At 34.8% G+C, this 19,976-nt stretch overlaps 1 protein-coding gene across 2 annotated transcripts in view; it reads left to right on the plus strand.

Annotated features, from left to right (window-relative positions):
• Positions 1-19,976, plus strand: part of UNC13C (unc-13 homolog C) — a 625,259-nt gene that overhangs the window by 289,977 nt on the left and 315,306 nt on the right. For both annotated transcript variants that reach the window (XM_037743781.1, XM_017543349.2), the window contains exons 11-13: positions 11,978-12,147; positions 17,068-17,183; positions 19,423-19,586. In XM_037743781.1, the coding sequence (XP_037599709.1) occupies positions 11,978-12,147; positions 17,068-17,183; positions 19,423-19,586 (450 nt within the window). The remainder of the gene's footprint in view (positions 1-11,977; positions 12,148-17,067; positions 17,184-19,422; positions 19,587-19,976) is intronic.

Genomic DNA, 19,976 nt, shown 5'->3' on the forward strand with positions numbered 1-19,976 from the left:
AAATAATTCCAAAGGCACCCCTTTCTTTTCTGTGCATGGTGCCTGAATATTATGATGATGAACTCAAATGTTTACACTTTTATTAGCATCTCCACCATGTTTTCCTGCCTGATGAAATTTTAAGAAGGCCTTTAGTCTTCATGATATGTTTGTTATTTTCTTTCAGTATGTCTCTATCCAACAAAGATTATTTTGAAGCTGATTTTGACTAGAATTGAACTTGGAGGGATAATAAAAGAGACACCGCTTACTTTGACTTAGTAAAAGCACTAAAATAAGCAGTAGGAAATAACCTCTTGAGCTTTTACTAGTATTAGATTCATGTCATCTTTTTTCACTCTGTCCTTGCAGAACAACATATAAGGATCAGAAAGCACGGGATGGAAACCTACCACTAACTCTGGGGGAACATTTGACATGACTTACATTGCAAGATGATGTCTAAGACACCCTCTGACATCATAGGTTTATAACTTTATAAAACTCTACTATTGGCAGATAATTAAATACATGTACGGGAAAAATTTCATCAGAAAGGAGATACTAACTTTATCCTTTTAATATTTCTGGTACAAGGGCCATATTTAAAATGATTTAAGACATGCTTTAACAAATGTTTAGTTTTAAGCAATTATTTGTTCCTTGCTTTGTTCCATGGCAGATTTAAAACAAATAATTCAATTTTATTTTTCAATTGCATATTCATTCCCAAGGACTGATGTGAAACTAAATGATTTGAACCCAATCTATTTTGTAATATAAGAGTTTTGTTGTAGGAAAAAAAATTGATACATTTGGGAAAAATTAGGCAGTCAATGTATTTATGAACTGGAGCTCTAGACAATCTTGGATTTTGGAGGCTACTCTGCAGTTAGAGTCCTTTAAGTACGGGTAGTAACCAGTGCACAATTAGAGAAAAACAATCCCCTTGGATGGCTTTCTATTTATGGAAAAGGGATCAGTGTGGCATGCAACTCAAATATAGCTCTTAGGTTAATTCTCTCTACTGACCTCACTAACTTTTGTTACCGTCTTTGACCACTCCATCCTGACCTGAGACTTCCGACTGTTTTGCCTAGCTTTTATTGTGCCTTTTTTTAAATATTCGCACCCAACTCTCTTTTCACCACTTTTTAGAAATCTTTTTTCTATATCAACTACTCCTTATGAGTGTGGATCTTGCAGTTTTAGAATCCCAAGAAAATTCTTAACAGCCGTAAGTTTCTTTACTGCCCCCTATTTTAGAGTCGCACGTCATCTTTACTGCCCCCTATTTTAGAGTCGCATGTCAGGATAATATTCTCTTGTGAGCTTGAAAGCTTTAGATCTCTTTGAGTAGACAGAATTAATCCCTATCTGGTGACGGAGGAAATGGGAAGTTCCCTGAGGAGTGGCTGAATTTCTAGAAAAGTATTCACTAATGTCTAAATGATCCCCTCTAGGATCAATGCTGTTCTCAAATGAATCAAATTTAGTATATCTTGATGATCTCCAGGGATTCCTCAACTTTGTTTTAAGCTATACAATCCTGTTCTTTATTTCTCTCCATCTCCCCCACACTGATCTCTTCAGTATCTTGATTAATAACTAGACTAGGTTTTGTGAATGCACTAGTTATTTTTTTAATATAATAGACTTTCTTGTAAAGTACAAAATGGATTGTCACTGAGGACACAGTCAAGACTTTGTCATGCAGAACTGTTCATTACAAGATCAAGCCACATGATATCTTTGATATTTGACCCTTTTGACCTACAAAAATAGAACAATTATATGGTTCAACCTAAAGTAATAGCTTTCATTAGAATGATTTGTATCTGAATCATCAGTCTTACCTTTTAATCATCTAGAGCATGGATGATAAAGTATTTGCTATACTTTTTAAAACATAAGCTGTGCTTATATTTGACCAAACTGGGTTGTTTTATGTTTTATTTCACAAACTTTTGGAAATTTTAAATACATTCAAACAGGTGTCTGGTAAATTTTTATTGAGCTGTTCATAAAAATATTTATTCAACTTTAGTTCTTACGGTGCCTAAGTTTGTAATTTAATGATAAAGGGTAATACTGCAGACAGATGGGTACCAGTGCCAAAATATCACAGGTGTTGCCAAGTGTTTTATAGTATTTGTGCAGTGACTTGGCGTTTTCAAAAATTCTATCTCTTTGCATTTTTCATTTCTAGCAAAAGAGCCAAGAGAGGACTGAAGTATAACCAACATTACTATTTGTGAATTCTTAAGAACATTTGCTCCATTCAAGATAATTGGTTGAAGCTTAGACTTAAGTGGAAAGGTTAATTGGAATGTGAGATTTCCTAACATTTCTCCAGCAGTTCCTTGGTGATTAGTACAATCTTTTTTTATAAGCCTGTACTGTGCTGTTACATTGCTGATATTTGGGATGAGAGGGATGTAAGTTGACAGTATTTACCTTTGTGATGGCCTCTTCTGATTCAAGTTTGGTGTTCAGATAAAGTCTGGCTGGGAAACTGATGGAACCACAACTTGTTACTGCCATTTCCATCATTGCCTCAAAGTTTCTTGAAAGAATGGCAGATCCTCTCTTCTAGAAAGGAAAGTGGTGGAATAGCAAAGAGAAAAGAAGCCAGGTGTCTACAGAAATGAATGCACACACACACACATATTAGGGATGACTCTTTATGTGGGTTTTGAAAGGCAGGTAAGTGTTCACCAGAGGAGTAGGGAAAAGACATCTTAACTAGGAAAACCATGAATACAGGGTTTGAGCTAAGGAAACACAAGGTGAACCAAAGAAATAGTGAATAGGAATCATGACAAGCACATGAGCACCCATGTACACATGCACACACACACACACACACACACACTCTTCTAATTTCTTGAGGGAACAGTTTGATCTGCCTGTTCTCTTATCTCTCTCCTCTTAAGTGGTCTTTTTGTAGCAAAATGAACACAGGGTTATTTCCTTTGAAAGTTTTAACATTCATTATTTTAATATTAATTATATTTACATTATAATTTTAATAATATTTTAATAGCTTAATATTCACTTACTGTTATTAAACTATTTTAATGTTATTTAGTAATTATCAAACAGCTGTTAAAACAAGTTTATTCTGTAACATCTGTGGAGAAATTATTAAATATAAACATGTAACACAAAGCTTTGAAATATTTATAATCTAATTTTGGGTTCTAGAAGGTGGTTCAGGGAGATTAATGTAGTTTATGAGGTTATATTTTGTCCTTTGGTTCCATGATCTGTTAAAATGTAAGTGCTTTCTTCAGTCAACCCTTAAAAGCCAGTATGTGAACTCCTCTTCTCCTTTTCCAAAAGTCATGCTAATAATAGAATTCCTTTCTTGTTCTTATTTTTATCTTCTGCTATGTTACTGACTTCTAAAATGGATTTACAGTGCCTTAAAATACAAAGAAAAGCTTTGAGAGAACTTACAGTGTTGAGGGTTCTTGTTTTTTTTGTTTTTGTCTCTGTTTTTGTTTTTTTTTAAAGTTCAATAACTAAATTGCTCCTGTTAAATGCAAGTGGGAAAAGATTCTCTGCATCATCATTGGGTTTTGAACTTAGAGTTTGTCCATCTGCTATAACAGAATTTGAAGATAATAGTATTAGGGATCTTCATTCAATAACAAGAGAGACGCCAATATTGCAATAAAAGTGGGTTACATAATTCATGATAAATCACTAAGAGGAAATGTGAAAATTGATTGTCTTATAGTATTTCCATTTGCTGGGTCAGAGTTTAAGGAATTAAGCTGTAACTAGAGAATTTAATTACTGTTTGAAAGGCTGCTGCTGCTGCTTTGCCTCAGGATGGCTCTGGCAGGAAGTTTCTGGCTGAGGATTTTCTCAGTTGATGCCCTGCCTTCTAGGCCGAGTTGGAATTAGATCATTCACAATTACTAGAACATATTTGAAAATACATTTTTTATTGCAACAGAAAAAATATTAATAATAAAATAACATTTTCACAAATTCTCTCTCTGATATTTTGATATATACCCGCATAGCTTATTTTAATGAACATACATTTTTATATATGTATGTGTTTATTAATCATGTATATTCAGTAGTCACTTATTTTACTTATCTTTGAAGACAGACTTTTGCTCTGTCACCCACACTGGAGTGCAGTGGTGCCATCTTGGTTCCATGCAACCTCCACCTCTCCAATTCAAGTGATTCTTCTGCCTCAGTCACCCAAGTAGCTGGGGTTACAGGTGTCTGCCATCACACAGGGCTAATTTGTTTTGTATTTTCAGTAGAGACGGGATTTCACCTTGTTCACCAGGCTAGTCTCAAAATCCTGACCTCAAGTGAACCACCCAGTTCAGCCTCCCAAAGTGCTAGGATTACAGACGTGAACCACTATGCCTGGCCCATTATTTATTTTATCAACATATCTTTTAATAAAAGCTGGTACAATACTATTTGGAATATTACAGGATCTTTTTACAATTAAAATACTTCAGCAGTGATGTTATATTCGGAGATGGTTACTTGGGCAGGAACTTGTTTTTTTCTATTGAAGTCACACAATTAGGCTTTATTGATTTTATGAAAGCCATGAGTATTTCTCTAGGTAGAGTGAAACATCTCATAATGTGTTAAACTCTGATAACTTGGGCAAAAAAAATATTTGTTTGCTTTAATGATAGGAAATGTGTATTTGGACCATATCTAGAAGACTAATCTAAAAATATTTGAAAAGTTGGAATAAGTAATTATAAAGAAATTAGTCATTTTGATGGCTGCCAAAAGAAAATTGGCTAAATAAGTGATTGGCTCTACAGAGATACAGCACATGTAAATTAAAATCAAAAATCAAAACAAAACACAGGCACACATACAATAATTCTGAGTCCAGAAAAGGAATATATATTTGTTTAATTTTGGATGGAATAAAATACCTTATTCCCATAGAAACAAAACCAGCTCACTCTTAAACAATGAAAACATTTAAAATTAGAAATATGAATCACTCTTTAAGAAGAGAACTATTTTTAATCAAAGGAAAACTGCAAAACAAATAACCTGGCTCTAGCAGTACTTTATTTATCAAGTTCGTGCAGTAAAAATTCTTAATTTCTGTTGATTAAAAAAAAGCCAAATTCACAAAGTGGTAAACCCTAAACCAGGGGCCTTGGTTAACAAATTATTTAGTTCAGAAATGGTTTAGTAGAGTAAGACTTAGTGAGACTATGCATTCTTCTTTTATTACACATGGTAGATTTATTTTTCCTCTTGTTTATAAGGATATTTTTCTTGCTGTCAAATTGTTTACTACAAGAACCTATCATTTTCCAGCTAAAATGCAAACCTGTATATTTTCATGAGTCAAGCCTTGTAAAACACATTTTAAACAGTTAAGGAATGACATAGAACACAGCAAGTATAAAAACTAATGTATTCAGTTTCACATTAAGCCACAGCATTAGCAAAGAATAGATTCATTTATTTCATTCAACAAGAAGTTCAGATATAGGTATTTGGGAGTTAGTGTGGTAACTCAACCCTTCCTTCAAAGAACAAAGCTTATTTTATCTTCCTATTTTAACATTTTTAGTGAAGGCTGTTCTCCATCCATGTTTCAGGGTAGTAAAGGAGAAAAAGGAAGAGACAGCATTAGAAGACTATTGCTTATATATCTCATTGGAAAAACTTTGTCTAATGTCCATTTCTAATGTTGCACGGGAGGTTGGGACATTGCATAAAACTGAAAAAGGGAAGGAGGGGAGTGATTTGAAAGGCTGATGTATGAGTGTACTTATAGCATCTGCCACCAACATCCAGCCTGTGTATATGACTTTTCTACACGTATGTTTACTTTAAATAAAATGAATTCATTCTTTCCCTTTCAATGTAGGTAGTGTAAAAATGATATTCAGTTACTACATTTAGCTTGAAGTCTAGGATCTTTCGGTAGTCTCTTCACAAGCTTCAGGTCTGGCGCTTTGTAGATCTTGGGACACAAATTAAATCCATCTTCGTTTAACACTCCCAATATATCGTTGTGGTGAGAAAAGAAGATAGGATAACAGCAATTTAAAAATCTCTCATTTAGTAAGACAGAAAATGGAAAATACATAGCAACTATAGAGTCCTACTGGACAAGTATGTTTAGGACTTCCTGACCCTAGCAGCAGAATTAGTTTCTGGGTTAGCCCGTCTCGTATTCCCTGCTACTTTTTGGATTAATTTGGTCATCAATTTCCCTCTACTACTTTGAGTCTACATTAGTTGTAAAACTTTGCTCATTTTGTCAGTGCCTGTACTCGAGGAGAAGTACTGTGAAAACTGAAAGTAAATTGAGACGGGCTCTAAAATAATTAAAAGTCATTCCATTATCTACAATATCCATAAATGGGAACCATCCCAGGAAATCCAGGCATGTGGCCTTTCTAACTGGGGAGATGCTCTACTTGGAGTCTTTTGTTTGTTTTGTTTTGTTTATTGCTGTGAGTGCAGGGCCCCAGGAATTACTTTAAGTACAGCTGTAGCCAGCCAAATGTGAGGCACAGCGGGCAATACCATTTCCTGGAAAACTTACCGGGCTTCCAGGAGATGGGCTTTAAGACAATTTTATGAGCAGGTAACCACGCAAGCCTGGACAATTTTGACTCTTAACTCTTGGCTCCTCTGTTCTGATAAATTCATCTCCCTTAACCTAATCGTTGCAGCCTCAGTTCCTGAAAAATAATATGCCAGAGTGAGAATGTAATACCTTTAATTTGGATTTTGCTGCTAAGCTACCGTTCATTTTCACTCAAAGATGTCTTAAAGAATGGTGCTGGTAAAGCCCTTGGGCAACAATTTTATCTCTTTCTGAAGTTGCACTTAGAAGCTTCTGCTTGTACAGGTATATTTTTGTATACAGAATCAGCTGGCTTTTCTCAACCCTGCAGAGTTCCAAATTATGGTATTCTTAGTCAATTTGCATTGCAAGACACTAGCAGGTGAACCTCTTTTGAAAATGTCTGCTCTCCTTTGTGTCTCTCTACCTGTAAACTGTCTAGATTCTGTTTGAACATATCTCTATGTATGAGAGTATATTTTTCAAAGGGGGAAACATTTAATAAGCACTTGCCAACATTCTGAATTTTATTTCCTACCATTCCCACTTATCAAAAAGCCTCAGCTGGCATGTGGTCAAACTTTATAAGTATTGCAAACAAGGTTTGACCAGCTGTTTTGCAATTGCATATCAAAATGTATTGGCTTTCTAACCTCAGGTGATTAAATCTTCAATGTCTCTGCCAGCATCTCCTCCACAGAGTCAGCTCTACATTTGTGGACTCTTGTTACTTGCCACTCCCTTCATGTTTTAAAAATTATTATGTTAGTGAATATTCTTAGTTGCAGACAACACAGTCCACTTTGTTTAGTTTGGGCCAAGAAAGAATCATTTATAGACTGCTAGGTCACTCAAGAATCATTGCAGAGGTTAAAGTACAAGCTTCTAAAGCTGCCATGTGGAACTGTGTCAAATTATATGGTGAAGTTTCTTTAGGGAAAACATCCATCAATACTTTTGCCCTTCAGGACTAAATAATACTGTGAAACCCTGTATCACAGTACTGTAGCATCCACTGTTAAAAAAAAAAAAAAAAAAGCACATCCCCATGATATAGACACTGTACCACTTTGCTTAATTTTCATTTTATACCTGGCTTGAATTCAGTGTAAATACCTGGGACATAGCTACAAAGGAATCCAGTGATGTGAGTTATCAAACTTCAGTCTTCAGAAGATGAGCAACACGAGGTGGGATCTAGTCAAAATGCAAGGAGAATGCTCAGAGACGCTGGGCATCCATACATGATGGTTCTCCACCACACTATCGTAAACTGAATCTCCAGTCTCAACCGCTTCACAACACGCTCATTTAATTTTCAACATTTGAAATAGCAGCCCCACTCCTACCTTTGCTCTGTGAACTAAAAATATGTTCTGACAGTTTCAATGTGAAACAGAATGGCAATCTTAATTTTTTAATATCTCTCAAAAAAAGCTCTATGGAAGAGAAAGAATGTAAGAGCTGGCCAGTCTTTATGTGGAAAAAAAAATAGAGCCAATGTTAGATGTGACAAGTATTAGTAATGTGACAGGTAAATAAGACATAATTAGGGTTCAGGGTATCTGGAAAGGCCCTGTGCTATTGTTGCAACTTTTCTGTAAATCTAAAATTATTCTAAAATTATAAGTTCATTTAATTTAAAAAATGAGAAAAACAGTCAATCAGAAATGCATAGAGACTCAAATTCTCTTAAGACAAATTGCAGGTACACCTACCCAAAGAACATCAGTGGTCATTTGTATTTGTTCTTCATCTATTGATATCACATTTATTTTAAACAGAAATTTGGAAAGAAAGATAGTATTGTCTCTCCCTCCTTTTGCTATATAATATGTATGTATTACGTAGAAAGACACATGCATGTCTCTATGTTTATCTACTCATACAGTTATTACTATTTCGTATAGATTGCTGTTTGTGTGTAAATTTAACCAGTTAAGAAATTCTTACCTTGTCTTGTTCTCTGTGACTGATAGTGGGCTTTGTTAGCTGCTACAGACGCAGTGTCATGGATTAATTCTTCCTTTCTCCCCACAATTTCTACCACAGTTTACTAATAAAATAGCTCAAACTTTGATATTTTTATGCATCTATTTCTAAGAATGACAAAATTATTTTGTCTTCAAATATGAAAGGGTTGTTATTTTGGTGAAACTCTGGAGACATTAGAGAATATTTGTTGAAAGATACATGCCAGAAATTGTCAATCACAGATGTATTAAACATAGGCTCTAACTTCAAAAAGAACTTATAAAATTTATGGAATAATGGTATATTACAGCTAATATGGATCAAGCATTACCTGGCACTGTGCTAACTCCTATAAGGTATTATCTACTATTTCTCACAAACATTTTCTAAGACAAGCGTTATTACCCCATGCTATTTATAGATAAAATAACTGAGATTTATAGAAGCTAAGTTAGGTAGACATAGTAGTTTTCAACCCTGTCCAAGCTCCAAAGAAAAGATGTTGGATCTTTTTAATATGATAAATGCCCTGCCTCTGTCATCTCCCCAGGGACCCATGAGGGGACTCACTTGTTCAGCAGTCATTTTCTAGCAGCTTATCATCTGCCTGGCACTGTCCTAGGCACTGAGCACTCAGAGACAGTTGATCATTCCTGCCCTTGATAGTCTCCGCAGCAAGAAGAGCTGCTCCTGTAGAAGCAGAACCCTGGAGCTAAATCCATTGAGGGGGCGTATCCTGCCTCTTCACTCATTGGGCAGCAAAACTAACAGATGAAATATCTACTCCTGCAGATCCACAGGTCGCACGGCCTTGGATTCGCATTGTTCTGGTCACGGGGATGCAAGCGCATAGGGTGAAAAATGGAAATGTTTCACCAATGAATCATTTTTATGTAAAATAATTGATAATGACCCATTTTATGCTGAAACGAAGTAATGTATAATTTAACCTATCTATAGATATAATTTGAAAAATCAACTTAATATGAAGGAGAACTCAAAGTATCCTAATATGTATTTTAAAGTGTAAGGCTTGGATACAACTACCCTAGAATATATAGTAGACATAGGCTTTCACTGTTGTTAGAATTAACATGAATGTGAGCATTTCAAACGCAGACTGATACAAATACTATAGTTCAAATACTTTCTGTAATTTCAACATGGGTGATAGAATTTTTCAAAATAGGAACCAAGCCTTGCTGAGGTTCTTAATGGCAACAACAAAAACTTCTTTCATTAGTGATTGGTGTCCTAATTCCTTTCCAGGACACTTCAGTATCTAGTAAACCATGCAAAAGACATGGCGTTTTTACCTAAAAGAATTATGTCCTAAGCTAAAATAATTATCAATGAGCTCAGCAATTTCCTTCATGCCTGATGGATCATTTTAAGTTTTGCACACTGTCTTGTCCATGGTGGGGTGTCTAAATCTCTAGCCTGTTCCACTGAATGCCAGTAGTGTCCTTGAATGTTCATGAAAACCAAAAATGTCCCAGAAATTAGTCAAATGCTCTATGTTGAAAACTCCTGTGTTAAGTGGAAACAGTGGTGCTACAATTCACATAGAGGCCTTTCAGATTCTAATCTTATTCTTGTATGTTCTCTATTATTTTGCCTTATAAGTTAATGAAAGAGACATTATACTGCTAGGAATTCTCAAACACTTTTTACACCATGAACCTGTTGGGAAGTCTAGTGAAAATGATGGATGTCTTTTCAAAATGTAGTTTTTCGTATAAAAAATAAAATTCATAGAACTAAATTAAGTATATTGAAATATAAATTTAATATAATGATAGGTACAAATAATATTTTATGGTTCATAACACTTGTTATATGTAAGTATCTGTGATTATATTTATGACAGAAAAGGTGCTATGGTTTGTTGCCCATATTCATAATTGAAAATATAAAGATGATATCTCTCTCTCTCTCTCCATATATATATATATATATAAAAATATATATATACACACACACACACACACACATATATACATACATAATTAATATAGATATAATTAATATAGAGGTGTGTATAAAATATATACATACATATCTATATTAATAGATATAATTAATATAGATATATATGTATATCCTAAAAGAGTTACATCTGAGCTAAGATAATTATCAATGAGTTCAGCAATTTCCTTAATGCCTGATGGATCATTTTAAGTCTTGCACACTGTCCTGTACATGGTGGGGTGTCTAAATCTCTAGCCTGTTCCACTGAATGCCAGTAGTGTCCTTGAATGTTCATGAAAACCAAAAATGTCCCAGAAATTAGTCAAATGCTCTATGTTGAAAACTCCTGTGTTAAGTAGAAACAAATACATATATATTTTATACATATATATCTATGTTAATTATAAATAATACATATATAGATTATAGAGATAGATATAGATATCTGTATCTATCACTATATACATATGATATATATTATCTATATATATAATAGGTATATTCTCTCTCTCTATATATATATATACACACACACACACACACACACACACACACACACACACACATATATCTGTATTTTAATCCAAGTTCAAGAATGTTCAGAACTCATCCATGAACCCTGAGATAAAGCACCTGTGCTAGAGGAAAAGCATGTACAGAGTAACACAGGGAGTTCAGGATTGATCACAACTATCTGGTTCAATAAGTTGTAGGAAGAGTGATATAGAGCAGTTAACTTGCTGATTCCTAAAGAATGATTGGTTTAGGCAGAGAAGCCTAGGGAAGAACGTATACAAGAATTATAGTGTCAGGAAAGACCATAATTTGTGTTGGTAATACTAAGTAGCTTGCTTTGACAAAAGAGGATGGAGGAGACCTGGAAATTAATGATGGAATAAAATGCACAGTTTGTTCTTTAAATCAGAAGTACTTTGCTGAAATTCTACTTGATTTAATGATATCTCACGTGCTTACTGGGATTTTTCGTTTTTCAAGTCCTTCACAAAACTATTATTGTCACTTTGTAGTCTGTGAAGCCTACATTCTCAACACCCATTGCAATAAAATTAGCTTTATTTTTATGGTAAAGAATTTTCTGAGCATGGATATGTTGTTCAAGACAACTATGGCTGATAGGAAATATGGCATAAGTGAAAATATTCCAACCAAAGATTTCTGACTCGTATTTGATAATGTCTAATTCAGTTAAAGGAAATAGATGGAATGGGATTCGATTTTCCCTTATTAACATTATTTAATTTTTCTTCAGTATATTTGCCTTATGTGCCTGCAATATCCCATGAATAGATGAAATGGATTAGTGAGAAATCTCATTTATTATGTAGTATATTATGCCTTTCTAGATTAGACAGAGTTAAAATAAATTACTAACATCAGATGCCATTTAGAGCAGTTTTCAATGGTTGTTAACTTATCCACATTTATTTTCAGTGAGTGTCATAACTCCACAGATCGAATCAAAGTCAGAGTATGGGATGAAGATGATGATATTAAATCCAGAGTCAAACAACATTTCAAAAAGGAGTCAGATGATTTTCTGGGACAAACGATTGTAGAAGTGAGGACCTTGAGTGGAGAAATGGATGTCTGGTACAACTTAGGTGATTATTTTCTTATCTACTTGAAAACAAGTTGAATAAAACCCCTGAATACCTGTGGCATGTATTATATTCCCATATAAGTAAAAATAACCATTGCCTTTCCAGGACATTCTGTTGAACTTTAGATGATTCATTTCATTGACAAGAAAAGGCTAGTCTTTTTTCAATACTATTGAAAGACTTTGGTAAATTTAGATGAAAGGAGAAAATCCTTTCCAAGAACTACCTTGAAGTCTTTTAGAGAAAAATGTCATTTCATTCTTCATTTTTAATTTATAAAATACAGCTTCACAAACCTTTGCCAAATAAATGGGAAATAAATAATCAACTTATGACTTAGTGCTGTTTGACTTATTTCCTTCTCATCCATTAATGAAATTTTGGCAATGAAGGAAAAAGGTACTTCGGATTTCTTTCAAGTGATGATATAAAAGTAGGGTTTAGTTGACAAAGCCAAGTAAATATGTGAATTCATGCTGACTCTCATGATGAAGATACAGAGAATGTGATTAATTGGAATGATTTCAAAAAATTATTATGGAACCAGAAATAATGGTAAGTTTTAATTTGACTTTTATGAGAATTGAATAATAACATAGAATTTTCAATGGTGATTTAATAGTAGTAAAAATATATGGGTCACCTCAGTTTCTGCAAAGGCACCATCTGAAGATTTTTTAATCATATCCTCTAAAATGTTTTAATTAAACTTTTGAGGGCTGGCTGATCGTGAATCAAAGAATTGACACATTCCTTGGGTTACAAAGTTTCCATGTAGGATACTAATATATGTTAACAAATTAAAAAGTGCTTTTTGTTTTGTAAAAAAGTCTGTACTTTTAGTAATAAAATGATTGACAAAGTAAAGGGAGAAGATCATATAAAATTCATGAAACTCTAGATTATAGAATTATTCAAAGAAAGAGAGATATTTATCTAAATACAGATGACTAAATTTAAACTAAGAGCTAATTATGAAAACTATTTTAAGAAATCTTCCTTAAGGAAGACTGGTACTATTATGTTATTGGAGTAGAATTTTTACCTCTGCTATAATGAGCCGAACCACAAAGCTTGTTTTAACTGTTAAATAATGTTATATATATAAATAGAGATACTAACTGAGGATAAATTTTAGGTTATTAACTCTGTGGAACATTCACAAATTTTTTCTTTATGAAGAGGTTTATCTTTACATGGACTTTTTTATGTAGTAAATTAACATATTCTTTTTTATTTTTATTTTATTTTACTTTAGGTTCTGGGGTGCATGTGCAGGTCATACATAACCAGGTGGTTTGCTGCCTCTATTCCCCCTTTGATTATATCTGGCATTTCTCCCCATGTTATCCCTCCCCATCCCCCACTGTCCCTCCTGTATCCCCCCCACCAACTGCCAGTGTGTGATGCTCCTCTGCCTGAGTCCATGTGTTCTCATTGTTCCATACCCACCTATGAGTGAGAACATGTTATGTTTGGTTTTCTGTTCTTGTGTCAGTTTGCTGAGAATGATGGTTTCCAGGTTCATTCAAGTCCCTACAAAGGACATGAACTCATCGTTTTTTATGGCCGCGAAGTACTACATGGTGTATTATGTGCCACATTTTCTTTGTCCAGTCTATCACTGATGGGCATTTGGATTGGTTCCAGGTCTCTGCTATTGTATACAGGGCTGCAATGAACATACGTGTGCATGTGTCTTTATAGTAGAACGATTTATAGTTCTTTGGGTATATACCCAGTAATGGGATTAATGGGTCATATGGAATTTCTATTTCTAGATCCTTGAGAAATTACCACACTGTCTTCCACAATGGTTGAACTACTTTACACTCCCACCAACAGTGTAGAAATGTTCCTATTTCTCCACATCCTCTCCAGCATCTGTTGTCTCCTGATTTTTTAATGTTTGCCATTCTAGCTGGCATGAGATGGTATATCAATGTGGTTTTGATTTGCATTTCTCTAATGACCAGTGATAATGAGCATTTTTTCATATGTTTGTTGGCCTCATGTATGTCTTTTGAAAAGTGTCTGTTCTTATCCTTTGCCCACTTTTGAATGGGGTTGTTTGTTTTTTTCTTCTATATCTGTTTTAGTTATTTATAGATTCTGGATATTAGCCCTTTGTCAGATGGGTAGACTGCAGAAATTTTTTCCCATTCTGTTGGTTGTTGGTTCACTCTAATGATTGTTTCTTTTGCTGTACAGAAGCTCTGAATTTTAATTAGATCCCATTTGCCTCTCTTGGCTTTTGTTGCCATTGCTTTTGGTGTTTTAGTCATGAAGTTCTTGCCTATGTCTATGTCCTGGATGGTTTTGCCTAGGTTTTCTTCTAAAGTTTTTATGGTGTTAGGTCTTATGTTTAAATCTTTAATCCATCTCGAGTTAATTTTAGTGTAAGGTGACAGGAAGGAGTCCAGTTTCTGCTTTCTGCACATTGCTAGCCAGTTTTCCCAACACCATTTATTAAACAGGGAATCCTTTCCCTATTGCTTGTTTTTGTCAGGTTTTTCAAAAATCAGATTGTTATACATGTGTGGTATTACTTCTGAGGCCTGTGTTCTGTTCCATTGGTCTATGTCTCTGTTTTGGTACCAGTACCATGCTGTTTCGATTACTGTAGCCTTGTAGTATAGTTTGATATCCAGCAGTGTGATGCCTCTGGCTTTGTCCTTTTTGCTTAAGATTGTCTTGGCCATGGGGGCTCTCTTGTGATTCCATATGAAGTTTAAAGTGTTTTTTTCCATTTCTGTCAAGAAGGTCATTGGTAGCTTGATGGGGATAGTGTTGAATCTATAAATTACTTTGGGCAGTATGGCCATTTTCACAATATTGATTCTTCGTAACCATGAGCATGGAATGTTTTTCCATCTGTTTGTGTCCTCCATTATTTCATTGAGCAGTGGTTTGTAGTTCTCCTTGAAGAGGTCCTTTACATCCTTTGTTAGTTGTATTCCTAGGTATTTTATTCTCTTTTTAGCAATTGTGAATGGGAGTTCGCCCTTGATTTGGCTCTCTGTTTGTCTATTATTGGTATATAGGAATACTTGGGATTTCTGCACATTGATTTTGTATCCTGAGACTTTGCTGAAGTTGCTTATCAGTTTGAGAAGATTTCGGGCTGAGATGATGGGGTCTTCTAGATATACAATCATGTGGTCTGCAAATAGAGACAGATTGACTTCCTCCTTTCCTAATTGAATACCTTTTATTTCTTTTTCTTGCCTGATTGCCCTGGCTAGAACTTCCAATACTATATTGAATAGGAGTGGTGAGAGAGGGCATCTTTTTCTAGTGCCTGATTTCAAAGGGAATTCTTCCAGTTTTTGCCCATTCAGTATGATATTGGCTGTATGTTTGAGGCAGTAAAGTTGTAATTCAGAACAGATATTTCTCCAATTTGTTCTTTTAGCAAAACATACATGAGTGCATGGCATAATGGCTCACACCTGTAATCCCAACATTTTGGGAAACCGAGGAGGGGGGATTCCTTAAAGCTAGGAGCTTGAGTTCAGACTGGACAACATAGTGAGACCCATCTCTAAAAATAATTTTAAAAATATTAGCCATGCATTGTATCATGTGCCTGTTTTCCCACCTACTCTAGTGGTTGAGGCAGGAGGATCACTTGAGGCCAGGACACTGAGGCTGCAGTGAACTAAAAGATTATGCCACTGCACCCCAGCTTAGGTGACACAGTGAGACCTTGTTAAAAAAAAAAAAAAGATTTGCACTACAAATGACTATTAAAGAAGAACAGTGAAAAGTCAGCAGGCATCCCTTAAGAGAGAAGTAGTCTTCATGATTTAACTCTACCTTATATGGCTAAAAATTCAGTCAGGTTTACAAAGAGGGTCAATTTAAAGTCCTCTGCACTGACTTTGTGTCACTTACCTAAATCCTATTTTCATTTGTGAAATGGGTCAGATTGCTTCTGCATTTTGCATCTGAAATGGGTGTTGAACTTAGGACCCTCCCACCGCAATCACAGCCTAGAAGTTTATACCCTTATTTATCTCAAAGGGGTTGATCGGTTCATACTTAACACATACACACATTATGTGCCCAAATTGGACTATACGTTGTTTCCATTCAAAGAAACAGTCCAACACTGACAAGTTAGCATAGGCTATAGACTCTAGGTCTTTGTAAATCACTGGCAATGAAAGCCATTAACATTTTTTATTAACCAGAACTTCAGCTTATCTTTTCAAGTACAGAAACAATGAGAAGAAACCAAGCAGTGACAGCTTTCAGATAAAATAATTTCGTGTTTAATTTTATACTCCAGTTTTCTTGCTTTTGATTGCTATGTAACTTATTCAATTTCATCGTATAAACTGATAAGCACACAGAAATATATATATGAGAATGGCAGGGCCTTCTGATTCTTTTTTTTTATTTGGAATATCTGTGAGACAGTTTGACAATCACAACACAATAGGCAAATACCTTAAATCATATTTAGGGGAATAGTTGTTGTTGTTTTTAATAGAGACAGGGTCTCACTCTGTTAGGGTGAAGTGCCCTAGTGGAATCATAACTTAGTATAACCTCAAACTCCTGAGTTCAAGAGATCCTCCTGCCTCAGCCTCCCAATTAGTTAAGACAGACTTCAGGCAAGCACCAACACACCTGTCTAATTTTTAAAAAATTGTAGAGACTAAATCTTGCTACGTTGCCTATGCTGTCTCAAAATCCTAGCATTAAGTAATCCTCCCACTTTGGCTTCCCAAGACACTGAGATTACAGGCATGAGCTACCACGTATGGTCTCATTATGGTTACTTAATAATCAAATCTGACTTAGAAAAATAGCTTTTAGCTAATTAAGCCTCTTTTTTAAGCTTTTGAGAGGTCAGAGGATAAAGATGTTATTGTCAGACATGACTGACCAATTGCTTTTTTGCTTTATCAGAGAAAAGGACAGATAAGTCAGCTGTATCTGGAGCCATACGATTGAAAATCAATGTGGAGATAAAAGGAGAAGAGAAGGTTGCCCCATATCATATTCAATATACATGTTTACATGAGGTAAATAAATGGAATTTTATTAATACAAATATAAGAAATGTTCTTGATTATGGATTATAAAACAGAATGTTTGGTTTAAAAAATCATAAAATTTGTGGAGTGGTTCCTGGACTCCTGACTCTATACTAAAGCAGGTGATATGCTAGATATCACAGATTCTATATATTATTTCTGACAAACTTGTCCTCTTATGAGAGTTTAGAACAAGCCTGTGAGGCAGGTGTAAAAAGGCAACAATATGGTAATGCATAAGTAGATAAAAAATAAATTACTGTTGTTCCAAAGAGGAAAAAGAGTGTTAAAAAATATTGATTGAAGAAACGAGTCATGCCAAATATTTTGGAAGCATTAAAGATGTAGCAGTTTGGTAATGCCAGAGAGGATCAAATCATAATTGTGTTTGAGAACTCCGAGTTAGAGTTCAGATTTTATTGAAGATTTAATTAGGACTCTATTTATAACTAGAAACATAAAAATGTGGTGCTGTTTTAATGGCTTTTGGGTGCCAATGTAATAAGTGGTTAATTTTTCTTCCTGATTCTGAGTAAAACAGTTTCATACACATTGCACACTCCTCCATGTTTACTTCTCTTTCCACAAACCTACGAGTACGGAAAGAGTGAAGATGTGGTTACCCACCCAAAAGGGAGGGCCTAGTTGACTTGGAGAGAGGTAAATACTATCCAACATCAATCCAAACACAGTTTCTCCAATTCCTTTTTGTGATCTCAGTATAGACACACAGACAAATCATCTTGGGAGTCTATTGAATGTTTGTCCCTGAGAGGTTAGTTAGAGGTGTCACTGGAGACTTTCTCTGGTGCAAATGATACTTGTCTCATAAAGATTATGAGGTGAAGCTGAGGAATGTACTCTTCTTGGTGTTCTTCAAAGTAATGAAGTGTCTTCCTAAGACAGAAAAAGACAACTTAAGATAGCTGTACTTTTTGCACATTATTTCTAAATATATTCATGAAAATTTATACATATAAATATTTATAATCCATTTTAATAAAAAATGAGGAACAGTGTTTAAATCACGTGTATATTACACAGTAATTAGGTATAAGACCTAGGCATAATTTCATAATTTGTTATCAGTGATATCATTCCCACAAGAAAGGTGATTCATTTTTCAGACCAATAGAAAGAAATCCCTTGAACTGGCATGATGGAGAGCTCTGGCCTTCAAGTATGGGCAGAGGAGATTCACAGTCAGAGGAACAGCAGTACACTTTACAGAGTCTTTCCCACTGGTCCAAAAACCAGAAAGAATTAATATCTAAGAAAAAGTCCTTCCATTTACCCTCGCTTCATCAAAGTAGCAGTTCCTAAACTTAGAAGCAAAAAGGAATTGAGAGTAGTAATATTTTTTCATTACAAAATTCTTAAACATTCATTTTCAACCTCAATGCATTGCCCTGACTCTTACCATTTTACAGTCCAAACCCTTTAGTATCATTTACATAGCTAAATTTTGCCTTAACATAGTCAAAATCACCTCATTCATCCAGGGCTCTACAATTTACTCAGAATCCCTGAATGCAAAATATGATGCATCTTGTATAAATATTTTCATGCAAAAACATTTACTTCCTTCTGCAAATGGTTTGATATGTACAAAATATTTGAATAACTGATTCTACATAGACCCACCCAATTTTACTGCCTAAAGTACTTGACGGAGGTATTTTATCACTTTGAACGTGAATAAGGGTATGTTCTTCAGCCTCATCTCATATTTTTTGATATAAAACAAGTATCTTTTGCATCAAGGAGTCACCAATGACATCTCTAACCTCTCAGGTGCAGTGTAATAGAATCTAATTCTGAGAGTGGAACTCAAAGATGTGTTTTAATAAGCTTTCCAGGTTATTCTCATATAAAGCTTAAGAACCAATGTCTTATTCACTGAGGAAACCAAAACCCTGATATTTCTGAGGTTACAAAGCCTGTTACTGTCAGAGATACATCCAGAACTATTATGGCATTTTGTCCCAGATATTAAACTATGTCCTTCCTTCGAATATTTACATCAGTGCTTTTATTCAGGCAGAAATCAAAACAGATTTTGAATAAAAGATGAATTGAGTTCGAACAAAAATTCAAGGTATTCCCATTATGCTGATGAAACATTAGAGGCAATGACAGTGCAAGTGCATTTTACTGAAAGTTTTAATTAAATATTTCTGGCCTATTCTGAGGAATCACTGAACAATTAAAAACTACTTGCTTTTAGAATCTGTTCCATTACTTGACTGAAGTGAAAGCTAATGGTGGAGTGAAAATCCCGGATGTCAAAGGGGATGAAGCCTGGAAGGTTTTCTTTGATGATGCTTCCCAAGAAATAGTCGACGAATTTGCTATGCGTTATGGAATTGAATCCATTTATCAAGCTATGACGTAAGTACTACAAAACATTTACATGGTCAATAGCTCTGTTAAAATATAAAGAAAGAAAAGAACATTCATCTCCCTTCTAATTCGAAAGAAACTGATTAAAAAGATGATTACATTTCACTGTGCTTGTTTGATGCTGACTACTTTCTATTACAGCTATAAATTATTAATTATTTGGCAATCACTACCACCATCCTCCAATCCTAGTTTTGTTCTCCAAGTGTGGTTCCTTGACAAATAGTGTCAGCATCACCTGGCAACTTAGCAATGCAACTTATCCACCCCATCCCAGACTTCCTGAATCAGAAACTCTGAGGGTGGAATCCAGCAACGTGTGGTTTAACAAGTCTTCCAGGTGATTCTCATATACTGCAAAGTTTGAGAGCCAATGAC

The sequence above is a fragment of the Cebus imitator genome, unplaced genomic scaffold, assembly GCF_001604975.1.
Source record: "Cebus imitator isolate Cc_AM_T3 unplaced genomic scaffold, Cebus_imitator-1.0 Scaffold154, whole genome shotgun sequence".
Lineage (NCBI taxonomy): Eukaryota > Metazoa > Chordata > Mammalia > Primates > Cebidae > Cebus > Cebus imitator.